The 13,235-nt window shown below is 39.9% G+C and overlaps 1 protein-coding gene across 1 annotated transcript in view; it reads right to left on the bottom strand.

The window, feature by feature from the left end:
- OPN3 (opsin 3) overlaps positions 1–13,235 on the bottom strand; it is a 33,817-nt gene that overhangs the window by 7,538 nt on the left and 13,044 nt on the right. Inside the window, exon 2 of the mRNA XM_033099618.1 lies at positions 4,654–4,973. Coding sequence (XP_032955509.1) covers positions 4,654–4,973 — 320 coding nt within the window. The remainder of the gene's footprint in view (positions 1–4,653; positions 4,974–13,235) is intronic.

Here is a 13,235-nt window from a genome sequence, read left to right as displayed (position 1 = left end):
AGTTGGGTCTCAGTTCCACATGTATGATTTTGTGGGATTGTTTTCAAGATTATTTATTTATATTTGAATTATATTAGAAACAAGTATACTTATATATGTATATAGTTTTTTTCAATTACAGTTGACAGTCAATATTATATCAGTTTTGGGTGCACAGCATAGTGGTTAGACATTTATATAATTTATAAGGTGATGCCTCGGTAAGTCTAGTTATTACCATATTATAGTTATACATAGTTATTACCATATTACTGACTATATTCCCCACGCTGTACTTTACACCCCCATGACTATTTTATAACTACCAGTTTGTACTTCTAAATCCCTTCACCTTTTCATCCTACTCCCAACCGCCCACCCATCTGGCAACCATCAGTTTCTTCTCTGTATCTCTGAATCTGTTTCTGTTTTGTTCATTTATTTTGTTTGTAGATTCCACCTATAAGTGAGATCATATGGCATTTGTCTTTCTCTGTCTGACTCACTTTACTTAGCATAATACCCTGCAGGTATTAGCATTTTACTTAGCATAACACCCGGTAGGTCCATCCATGTTGTCGCAAATGGTAAGGCTCCATTCTTCTTTATGGCCGAGTAATAGTCCTATGTAGTTTTCTAACACTATAGGATATTTGGCATCATGATTCCTCAGAGTTTCAGTTAACTACTAACATAACCACATCCCAGTGATCTGTCCCCAAGTCCCCACTGCCTAGGGCCCAACATTTTTATCTGTACCAGGCCAGTCAGTCCTCATAATCTCACCATTTATCAAAGCAAAGTGCTCATTTCTCGCTTTGGAATTGCATGCATGCTGGAGAAGTTAACTTAAGAAAATACTGGTCTGTACTTCCCCAGTTCCTCTCTGGTGTAAGAAGGTCCTGACTAATGTTTCAGATTATGGGGGTTGGTATATGTGAAGTTTCCATGATTAGTTTTCATGTATCTCTTGTCCTCTTTATTTCATCCCTGTCTATTCTTTCACTTTGCTCATTCAACATTTTCTGAATAAAGAGCTCTATGTCATGTCTCACTCTCTTTATTCAATCATTTGAGGATATTTTTTAAAATTGCTGTGGATGGAGCAAGAACATAGGCACCATCGAATTTGTTCTAAGGATGAACCACTTAAGACAAATTTCCCGGAAGTCCCTCTCGGTGTCCTGTGCCTACATAAACGGCAGGTGCCCAGTGCTTGTTGATTCAGATGTCTGTAGGTTTTCACACTTCACTGTGTCTTCATTCTCACGTGCGTACCAGTGTCTCCATTGCTGCTATGAGACACCCCTCTGGATAAGGAAATAGAGTCAATTGCTTGCACAGGGTCTGTGTTTTACTCATTGCACAGTCTAGTCAAATATCTTTGTTCTTTCACCACTTCCCTTTCCTGTGCCCTGTTTCTCACTCTAAAAATAGTCACTGATTACCTATTATATGTAGGTATCATTCCAGCTGTAAGTGAAAAAAATAGATAAGACTGGGTCACTTGTCTTGAGGAATTAACTATTTGGTGACGGTGACAAGCACACAAACAGACTGCTTCCATAAGGGATACACGCTATGAGGTGGCAGGGAGGCGAAGGGAGTACACAGGATGGGTAATCAATCCAGAGGTGGGTCAGAGCAAAAAGATCCTGAACTTAGCCTTCTGAGGTGAGTAGGAGTTAGCCAAGAAAGGAGAAAAGACAGAAGAATGTTCCAGGGAAAGGCAGCATGCTAACACAAAAAGGTAGAAGAACACATGTCAAATACTGGGAACAAGAAATATTGCAGTTGGCTGGATCCTGAGATGGCAAGAGGGGAGAGAATGTGAAGAAGTGATGCTGGACAGGCAGACAGGAGATGGTCATGCAGGACCTGGACGTCACACTCAGAGACTTTGTTTTTAATCATGAAGGCAATGGAACCCCTAAAGAATTTTAAGCTAGGCAGTGGCATGAGAATATTTACGTTTGAGAACAATGCCTCTGGTGGCAGTGTGGAGAAAATGGACTAGAGGAAAGCAAGAATAAAAGAAAAATAAACGAAGGTGTTTTTGAATTGAGTCTGTGGCAGTGGGAGAGAGGGGAAACCTCAAGGAAAAATGCTTGAGGTTGAATAGATAAAAAGTGATCATTAGTTGGGTATGGGGGAAACAAGGATGGAGAGTAGTCAGAGACTGTTCCCTAATTTCTGGGTTAGGGAAGTAGGAATAGTGACCGTTCACTGAGAAAGCGAATAGAGTAGTAGCAGATTTGTGGTGGAAGATGACCAATTCATCTTCACATATGTTGAATTTGACGAGTCTATGGACCATCCAACTAGAAGTACTTAATAGGCAATTGACTGTGAGCATCTGATAGAGGTCAGAAGAACCACTTGGATCACCAACAGAGATTTCAAAGCCACCAAGCTATTGTTAGAAGGAGAAATCCTGGCAGTATATGAGATTGTCCAAGGCTAGTGTGTAGCATGAGATGAGAGCTAAGCATAGACTGCTGGGAAGTCCCATGCAAAAGAAGCCCTTGAAAGAGACTTAAGAAGACGGGCCAGAGAACCAGCAATAAAGATAGGAGAGAATGGGGTCCTAGAAAAATGGGAGAAGAAATGCAAAGTAAGTGGAAGTTGTCAATAATTCCAGAAGTCTCAAATACCACAGATGCCAGAAAAAAATAGAAATGTGTCCATTTGGATGTAATATTTGGGAGACCATCCATGACCTTAATGAGAGCTGTTTCTATGACAGTGTGCTAGAGGAAGAAGGTGCTGATTTGCAACGGGTTGAGAAATAAATTCTAGGTGGATTTACTAAACTACAAACTCTTTGAGGCAGGGACTATACCTTATTCATTGTATCCTCAAAGCTTAGAAAATGTCTTAGCTTGTGTTTCCATAACAAAGTACCACAGACTGATTGGATGAAATTTATTTCTCACAGACCTGGAGACTGAGAAGTCTCAGATGAAGGTGCCAGCAAGGTAGGTTTCATTCTGAAGCCTCTTGTCTTGACTTGGAGATGACCACCTTCTCTGTGTTCTTATATGTGGAGAGAGAGAGGAGAGAGAGACAGAGATCTGGTCTTGCTTCCTATTATAAGGGCACTAATCCTATTGTAAGAGCCCCAAAGACCACGTCTCTCAATACCATCACACTGGGGGTTAAGGCTTCCACATGAATTTTGGGAGGGGACACAGACATTCAGTCCATAACTGTAAGTAATTGTTTCATTTTAGATGCTGAGGAAATATAGGTCAAATGAATGTTTATTGAGTGATGATGTATCACCAAAAGCCACCAATGACTCTTTGAGTTAGCAGTGATGAGAAGAGAAATAAAGTGATAACTAGAGGGAGATGAGTATATTTTGCTTTTGTATTAAAAAGAGCCAGTAGAAGGGAGAGATAGAAGGTATAAGTGAAAGAGAAATTGTTACTTGACAGAGGTCCCTGGGACAGAGAATGGAGTAGGGAGAATAGCCAGAATCCAGGATCAGCTTGGTCCTAATAGACCTCTTTCCCATTGCCCTGTTACTAAAGAGAGGGTTCTAAGAGTAAATGTAAACATAGAGGTTTGTATAAAGGGAGGCAGGGAGTTGAGGAGTTTCTTGATGATATCTTTATTTTACCCGATTAATAAGCAGCATGATTATTTGATAGAATGGGGGGAAGTAGAGCAAGAAATTAAAATGAGAACTGAGAATTTGTATAGCAATTGTATACAAAGAGTGGACCATCTTATTATCAAAAGATTGCTAGACACTGCTGAGAGGAAATCTGAGTATGGACACTGGAAATCTGGTGTAGTTTTTCTCTAGCTCCTCTCTAATTTGACTACAAGCATGCAGAAAACAGGTAATTGCATTGATCCAAAGATTTTTTTTTTTTTTTTTTTTTTTTTTTTTTTTTTTTTTTACAAAATAGATGTGTGTGAAGAAAGTTGGATCATGGAAGTTGAGGACAGTGGGTCATGATTTTAAATGATACATGTGACTAACTTTGATTTAAAAAAAAGATAGAGGTGAAAGCTAGAGGGGTTTGGCAGAGTGAGCAAGAGTTTTGATGAAAGAAGTGAACAGAGTAGGAAGAAGCATGAAGTGCGCAAAAAAACATATACGGTTGAAGTTAAACACTGGAATATGGAGTGTGCCCCACATTCTGTTACATCAGATGTCCTGCTTGCTAGTACCCAACAGGAAACCTGTTAGTGGTCAGTGCTTGTCCTTTGTGACTCAAAAATGATTTGCCAACAAAATATCTGTACTATTATTTAATGGTTTTATGTGACCTTTGAATGAATAAGATTATGGGACCTGTGGAGTTCCCTTTGTTAGAGTTCTTAAATTCTACGAGTGCTGGAGACATAGGTTTTTCTGTGTGTGGGGTTTTTTTTGGGGGTTTTTTTTTCGGTTGTTGTTGATTTTTTTCTTTTCTGTCCAGAATACCTTTCCTTCCCTATTCTGTTAGAGAATGGTGGTGTAGAGAGAAAAACTGTTATTCCTCATTGGTCTTTCCAGAGAGTGACTCATACTGCAAAATTTTATAAAATGGGAAGTCCCCTCAAGCTGCTCCTGCTGTGGGCAACTACTCATCATGGAGGAAGTTTGATTCTCCTCTACACAACATTTTCTACCCTGGACACGGTTTGGGGGAGGGGCATTTGTAGTCTTCAACTCACCATTCGAATAGAATACAGAATATGGCCATAGCAATGGGCTGTGACACCCACCGGCACCACCAGGCAGCCAAGGAATAAGAGAAGCACAAAGGAGGCATCGTTGGCATCCTTGGATTTCCAGTCCACAGTGCAGCCTAGTCCATGTGCATCCAGGATATACCTGTTCCAGCCTAGGAGAGGTGCCCCTGACCACGCCAGTGAGTACAGCCAGATATAGGTAACGGCCCTCCAGGCCCAGGAAAAATCGATCACTCTGGTATGGACCACGCGAATATAACGTTCATAGGCCAGCACAGTGAGAGTGGTCATGGAAACAATGCCTGCAGGAAGAGAAAGTGTGACAGTGTAGCATGGCACCAGGGAACACAGATGTCACAGAGGGCTACGTTTCCCACTGGAGACACCTGACAGTGTGTCTGGAACCAACAAAGTGCTCTAAAAGCTGAAATAGCTGACAGGAATCATGCCTCAGAGTCCCCAGGAAATTCGAATGGAAATATATTTACCCAGAAAAGAAAATGTGGAATAGAAAATGGTGTGTGGATTGTGGCAGGACAAAAATAAAAGCCTCAAAACCAACCTGCCCCCACGGTGCAGCTGTTGTGTTACGTTTTCTGTAGAGAGAAACTCTGGAGCAAGTCAGGGAGAAACAGTCAAGCGAGTGTCTCTTTCCTTGGTTTTTCCTTCTTTCAGCTGTGTCTGCCTCAGCTATTAGAGATAAAGTCAAAATGGGTTCCACAAATGTGAACCGACCAAAGAAAGGGAAAAATTACGCAGGGAGCTGCCGTAACCTACCTGCTAGCAGATGGCAGCCGACAGACAGTTCACATGCAAGGATTGCTGGCAAGGGAGTGAAGTCTTCTGCACTCCCACAGTCTTCATTTATACCTCTATTTTGCAGTAAATACACCTTAACAATATTATTTGTTTATTTCCCTGCCTCTCCCCAGAATGATTCAGTCACTCCACGAGCTCCTATTGAGCACCTGTGTGTGCCAGGTGCCGTGCTGACACTGGAGGTTCGATGATGACAGAAACTCACAGCTCTAGCTGACTGGAGGGAATGCATGTGTAAACAACTGTAATACTGTACAAGGTGTAAATACTATACAATTCTGATACATTGTATCTAATTCATTTCTGATACAATGTATTGTGGGAATCACAGAAAACGGGGCCTTTGTGAACAAGGCAGGAGAAGCACATTCCAGGAAGAATGAAGAATTACGTACCGGAGCATCAAGGCCATTACAGAGACTAAAAACGATGAGAGAATTCAGATGCCAGGGTTCAGGGGAGAGATAAACTTAGAAAGAGCAGATGAGGCTATACTGAGAAAGACATTTAATTTCTTGCTAAGGTTTTTTTGTTTCTTTTTGATCTTTGGGGAAAAAAAAACAAAAGCCAAAAAAAACCCCACAACCTTTCCTATATACAAGAGTAAATTATGAGTCTGTTCCTGTCATGCTTTTTAAGCATGAAAGTGACAATGGTTAAGTTCTCCATTCTTCTTCCCCCATTTTTCTTTGAAAGGACACTCATTCTAGCAGTAGTACAGAACTTGAAACACTGCCCAGTACGTGGAGACCAGCTTGCAGGCAGTTGCAATAGTCCAGGCAAGAAATTATGGGGTCTGAAGTCGGGTACCTTTAAAGGTATGAACGAAGTCTGGATTCTAGAGACATTTAGCAATTAATATCAACAGAATCCATTGGTTTATGGAATGTGAAGAGTTGAGGGAAAGAGAAAAGTCGACAATAACTTTAAGATATGTGATAGGGAATATAGTCAATAATATTGTAATAACTATGTGCGGTATCAGATGGGTACTAGACTTGTTGGGGTGATCACTTCATAAGTTATATGAATACCTAAACACTATGTTGTACACCTGAAACTAATATAACATTGTGTGTCAACTATAATTGAAAACTAAAAACAAATTTTTTTTTAACTAATAAAATTTTTTAAAGGAATAACGTGGAGATTTCTAACCTATATGATAAGTACAGTGATTACATTAATAGAGGTAAAACCACAAGGTATATGATAAAACTACAGAGGAGAAAATGAAACTGTGAGTTCCCTAGAATACATCAGCATAAAATCAGTGGGTCAAAACAGGTTGTAGAAAAAATGGTTCTAACGGAGAATGAAAACAAGACTGGTATCATGAGAGGTAGGGTAGGGGTGTGGAGAGCAGGTTTTCAAGAGGCCTGGGAGTGGGTCCCAGCTCCCCACTAGGTGGTTCTGTGACTTTGGCAATTCATGCAGTCTCTTTAAACTTTAGTTTTATTTTTGTTTTCATAAAATTGCAAATCCCTTCACATTATAAAATTTTGTGATTTTACAATTATAACAGTATGAAATGAAGAGCTCCTAGACTCAGAAAGCAATTGACAGAACATAGTTAATATTCATTTATACCACGACAGGTTTTGGGTTTTTTTTGGGGGGGAGAAGAGAAGGACAGTATTATTCCCAGTGTCTGTTACATGTGGCTATCAATAAATGCTCATTGAATAAAGGAGTGAATGTTCAGTAAATACGGTAAGTGACTGGAAGAAAAGACTGGGTTTTGGAATATGATAACAGGAAATACTCCAGAAAGTCGTGATAAAATAGCAAAGACTAAATTTAAATTCATAGGTAATTCTGGGGACAAGAGAAATATCAAGTTAGATGTGTTGTCTTCAAAAATAAGAATCTATTTCCACCTTATTAAATTTCTCCCTAAACGTTGATATTTATTATCTTTTAACTGAATATATTTCTAGAAGAAAATCTAGAAAGCTAAAGATAGTGACATAGTAAGTTGATTCTAACAAAATACTGTTTTGTATAGTTTACAAACTTTCTTATTAAATATAATGATATTTAATTATATAGTTGCCTTTAAATGTTGAAATACAGTTTGGCCCTCAACTTTTAGTTAATTTATCTTGAATATGATTTGGTCCTTCAAAGGTAAGAAAACTTGCTGCCAATAATTGTACTATATTGTAGGTTAGCAAATCTCAGTGTACCTTACTGATGAATAAATGAGTTCTTATGATTAAAGCAATAAGCTGATATAATTTTAACTTTCATTCATATGTTCATTCATTCATTCAATATTTATTGCTTATCTACATGTGTCGATCACTATGCTAGAAAAGAGGTATAAAGAGGTGAGTGAAACAAGTGCCTCATGGAACGTACAGTGCAGTGGGCAGCAGAAATACCGCTAACTAAAAACAGAGCATCATGTATCTCCCCGGAAATCCACAGCTAGTCGGACATCTAGAACCCTGCGAAGTTTCCTCTGCTCTGCCTGAGAGATCTGCACATCAGTATATCTGAAGGTGGGCATATCAGAACGGTGGGGGCGAAGGACGGGGCGGTGCCTGCAGACATGGTTACCTGGCTGCTGACGCTGAGCCCAAAGCTGCAGATAATGCAAGAGTATTGAAGGAGTCCCGGTGAGGCCTCCACATCTGGTGGGGGGTCAGAGGGGCAGTGGAAGTGTCGGCACAGGAGAATCTGGCTCCCTCCCCCAACTGCAGCAGACCCAGGGAGCAGCAGTGGAGATGCATCTCCCGCCTCCAGTGGCACCAGTGGCCCTCGGGAACCAGGCAGCAGCATCGAAGGCTTATGAAACCGGCTCCCACCCGCCCACCACATCCCCCGCCACCGTGGTGGTGCCCTGAGACCCCGGTGACTTGGACACACCCCGGTGGTGACACCTCCCTACAGCCACCCTGGAGGCACAAGTACCGCAAGAGAAAACAAAAACTTTCACTATAGCACCATCTACTGGAAAACAAAAGAAAAACCTCTAATCATCAACCCGCTGAATTGTTAAAATAAAAAGGGTACCTAAATAAGAAAAGTGTTCACTAAAAACGCACCAGAAGAACAACTCATCAGATGCATTATAAACAAAGAAATAAATAATTATGAAACAATGTGATTAATTTTATAATAGAGGGTTGTTTGGGGGTGCCGAAATTTTGGATTCAATTCCAATTTCTATACATAATTACCACAACTCTGGGAAAATTAATGAACATCTCTGAACCTCAATTTTCCCACCAGTAAAATAGGAATCATTGTACCAAAATGCTGTCTGTGTGTGTGTTAAGTGAATGTATTAGGTAAAATGGTCATATTAATGTATTTAGTAAAATGGTAATATATAAGGTATTATTATTATTATTATTATTATTATTATTATTATCATTGAATAGTTAAGTATCTGGGAGCAACATTCCTTTAAGTGGTGGAAACTTGGCAGAAGGCACAGGAGGGGTTGAGCTCTGGAGCTTAAATGTCTGAGTCTATTAATAGGTACAAATGCTCCAGAACGAAGTATTTTCCCCCATTGGCCACTAGATGTCCGCATTGAATAGCTAACTTACAGCTCAATGGTCTAAACTGGGTAAGTTTACAGCAAACGGAACAAGTGCTTAGAACCGGTACTGCTTGGATCACGCCCCCGATCTGTTAATCCCTAGTGTTAGATTTAACAGTTAATATCACAAGGTCCATGCCCTCAAGGAGCTCACACCCCAGAGAAGGGGTATAAGGAGAAAGTCCAATTCGGGAAAAGACTCTCTGGGAAGCAGGCACCACCTGATCACTCTTGAATATTATGCACATTTTAACCAGGCAAATAAGGAGGGGTAGAGAAAGGACTGTCAGCTCTGTACAGGGAGAGGAAACAGCTTATGTAAACACATGGAGACCTGACAGAGTGTGCACCATTTGGGTTCCTGCAAATAATTCAATATGGTAGAAGCAGAGAGTTCTAGTAAGGGAAAAGTAAAAGGCTAGGGACTCTCCCAAGAAGGCCCTTACCTGCCAGGCAAGGAGTTTGGAATGTGTCTCAAGGACTCTGAGGAGCCAATTAAAATGTTTTTGATTATAGTGCTATGTACATGTGACTATATTTCTTCTCAAATAAAGAATAAAAATCTCGGAGTAAACATGGTCACCCCTGTAATTAACCAAACACTAAGGTGAAATGATGCTTAGAAATTGTCCCAGTCAGATTTCCATAAAAAGAAAAAAATGTCCCTAATGGAAAGTAGCAACATACAGTTTAGAAGAACATAAAGCAAGACCAACTTCCTGCACTTTTTTCTAAGTATCCCTTTTTCAACTTAAAACATTACTTGACAGGCATCACTTAATAATTTTTGACTATTACATAAACCCTATAAAATGTTCACTTTATGGATGACAGGAAGTCGAATAGTATTCCTATTGGATTTGTCATCCCTTGTTCTCCACAGTCACTATTAAACCTTATTATTTCATATGGTAGTTTACAATTTTCAAAGTCCTGTCCCATGTATTTTTCTCAGATCTTCGCAGACATGTGAGGCAAGAATGGCTCCTTATCTCCATCGAAGAGCGTGGTACAACAGGCTGAGATTCACGACTAACCTAAAGTTATAAGATTAGTGAGGTTTTGCGTTGAGAACCCAGATCTTCTGCTTGTCTAGAACCCTCTTTGGATTCTCTCTAAAAGCATCCAATAAAGTGAGTTGGTTGTGATTGATGGAGAAGCTTGAGGTCTTTTTAATTCTATGAAAAAATTCAACACATGAATAAATTATGGGATAGCCATGTGACTCCACACCTGCAATAACAATTCTAGTTTCTCAGTGTTCTTTCCTGGATTACTAACCTGACCCCGAGTGAAGAAAAGTTGAGACAGCGGAGAAGAGCAAATTAAAAATAAGAGGGAATCTCAAGGGACCGAATTAAATTTGAATATAGTCATTTATCATTTTATAAAGCTCTCAAAGGAGCTCAGAGTTTAGGTTTTATAGCAGGTGGTAACATTGGTTCCATTTTAAGTTCCGTTCTATTACCACGCTGCTGACTAAAGCAGAGTTTTGAAACACAGCCAGAGGACCAGTCACTTTGCTTGCAAGAATACATAGAACACATTCAGCTGTAATTGTGTGTGTGTGTGTGTGTGTGTGTGTGTGTAAGTAACCAGTCAGCTAAAAATGTGATATGAGATACCTCAGGACAATAAAAGGAGAATGAAGAAAGAAGATAAGAAGCTTGTTAGACTGTGTTAAGGAAAAAGGTAATTGCTATATCCTGGGCAGTGCATAATGGGACAAACTGCTTTAAGTTTAAAATACACATTTGTGAGGTGGCAGCATATAAAGCCCATCACAGTGACTAGTGTGGGGCAGTTCAGATTGGCATGAAAATATCATTTCCTCAAAAGTCTTAGTTATCCAGAGCCGAGAATGTCAAACTAAGAAGAGCTAAGGAAAAATTGTAGGTGGGGAAAGGAAAGTTTACAAACAGGAAGTATTCTGTTTAAGGGTACAAAGCAAAGCTAGGTGGTGTTAAAGCAGCCTGGTTGCCAGACCCATTCATAGTCCACGCTTTCAAGTTCCTCCCCCACATTGTCAAATTGGGTTTCCTATAGATTTAACTCTCACCCTTCATGTTCAATCTAAAACCCTCTAGACCAGAGCAGCAAGGCTCTCTCCCTTGGTAGGAACAGTGATTGGAAATGTCAGCTCTTGAAATAGCTAAAAATGATGAATCTCCTGGGGAGTTTGTTTAGTGTCCATTCCAAGCTCGGCCCTTAAAGGCCTGGACATCACCTGAGAATCTGTATGATCAACAGGCTACGCTGATGATTCCCACCAAGTTGAGGAATGGTTGGTCTAGATTAAAATCACATCTCCTTCATCTCTGTGGCCATTTGCTCATTTCCCAGGTTTTCCTCCACAAGCTCCATCAATCACCCAAGGAGAAATACAAGAAAGCAGGAGGGCTGGGTCTGCCTCCTTCCGTTTCAATCCTATACCAAGGGAGATGGGGGTGTGGACTACAAGGGAGCAGCAGATAGCAGTTCTACCAATAATGACGCTGCTGAAGAAACACTTAGGGAGTCAGAGGTGTTGAGGAGAAAAGGTAAAAATGGGGAGCATAAAAGAAAGTAGGTTCATCAGAAATATTCAGAATTTTTCTCTAATGTAATTTCCTCAAACTTGGCACTGTTGACATTCAGGATGGGATAATTCTTTCTTGTGGGGAGGCTGTCTTGTGCATTGTAGGGATTAGCTGAACTCCTGCCCTCTACCCACTAGATACCAGTAGCACCCCATCCCAGTTTTGACAACGAAAGATGCCTCCAGACATTGTCAAATGTCCCCTGAAGGGCAAAATCACCCTGGTTTGAGAACCACTGCCTTGGTGGAAGAAAATTAGTAAAATTATTAGATGGACCATCTCATAGATTATTGAAATGTTCCTTATTTTTAAGTAGTGCTATTGACTCGCCCTGGCTTACGAGGACCCAGGACTAAGGTTCTGATGCATTTTCTCTGGGACTGGCCCAGGTTGGAACCTAGGAGGAGATGGAGGTACAGGGACAACAAGGAAGAGAAGAGATGCTGGGAAGTGCCTGGCAGCACAGGACGGAGCTGCAGCACTCACTTGTGCAAGGAGACTGCAGTCTCATGACAAGGTTTCCAGTGCACTTCTTATCTTTTGCTTTTTCCTGTTGATAAACACCTGGTTGTTATTTATGTTTCAACAACAGGGGGCATTACAATGTCATGCTGTCGTAAAGTGGGACTGCTAAAAGAACGGGACACACAACTCATTTCTCTATCATGCTTCACATAAATTATTTTAGGCAATTAACAATTAAATTAATTGCTGAAAAACAAGATTCCCTGCTCTTCCTCAGCAATACATTCCCCCAAATTTCTTCTTTATAATGGGCAATAAAAATACTGACCTTAATACAAAAATTTGAACAGAAATTAAACTTACACATATAATGAAATTAATCTATGATGTAAAAATACTTCCCCATACTAGATTAGTAATATTTCTGTTCTTACTTTTAAGAATAGGGACGAATAAATGCAGGAATAATTCTCATACAATAGAAAAGGGGTGCTCTAGGGCTTTAGTTATATGACTTGCAATAAAAAGAACTGGCATAAACCCCACTCACTGCACTGTCCCCAAGGATCCCTATTTCTTTAAAACTATAAAATACCTAAGGATGTATTTCCTGCTGACTGGACTACAAACGGGTATTTATCTTCCTAATACACTTTGTCAACCCTGCAGCTCTGAATCCCAAAGTCATTCCTTTCCTCAGTGTGAATCCATTTATTCATGTTAATTGTGTGGAGTGTATTAGTTATTCATATCAAGTGTATTAAGGGATATATATATATCAACAAGCAAATGCCAAAATCATAGGACATCAGCAGGAATAAAGATACTATATACAAAGAAATGAAGCTCTTGAGACATAAAAACCAGGATAAAGAAAGTTTGCTTTGAATTCAGGTATGAGTTTAAGTAATCAACTGCTTTTACTCTCTTCCAACATAAGTTGGCCCACTTTACATAAATTTTAATTTACAGGACTTTTTTTTGTCGTTGAAAAATAAATGCACTCTAAAATTCTAGAAGCCACCACTTTTAAAATAGTGATTTATGTGTTATGCAGTCTTATATGTAATAAGTAACTCTCGAGATGGAGGCAAGGCTGAGCAGTTATCTTTCAAGTCTAATTAATGGATCTGAATGCTTACTCG

The sequence above is a fragment of the Rhinolophus ferrumequinum genome, chromosome 27, assembly GCF_004115265.2.
Source record: "Rhinolophus ferrumequinum isolate MPI-CBG mRhiFer1 chromosome 27, mRhiFer1_v1.p, whole genome shotgun sequence".
Classification (NCBI taxonomy): domain Eukaryota; kingdom Metazoa; phylum Chordata; class Mammalia; order Chiroptera; family Rhinolophidae; genus Rhinolophus; species Rhinolophus ferrumequinum.
The sequence above is the reverse complement of the archived record's forward strand: the minus strand, read 5'-3'. Positions and strand labels throughout refer to the sequence as shown.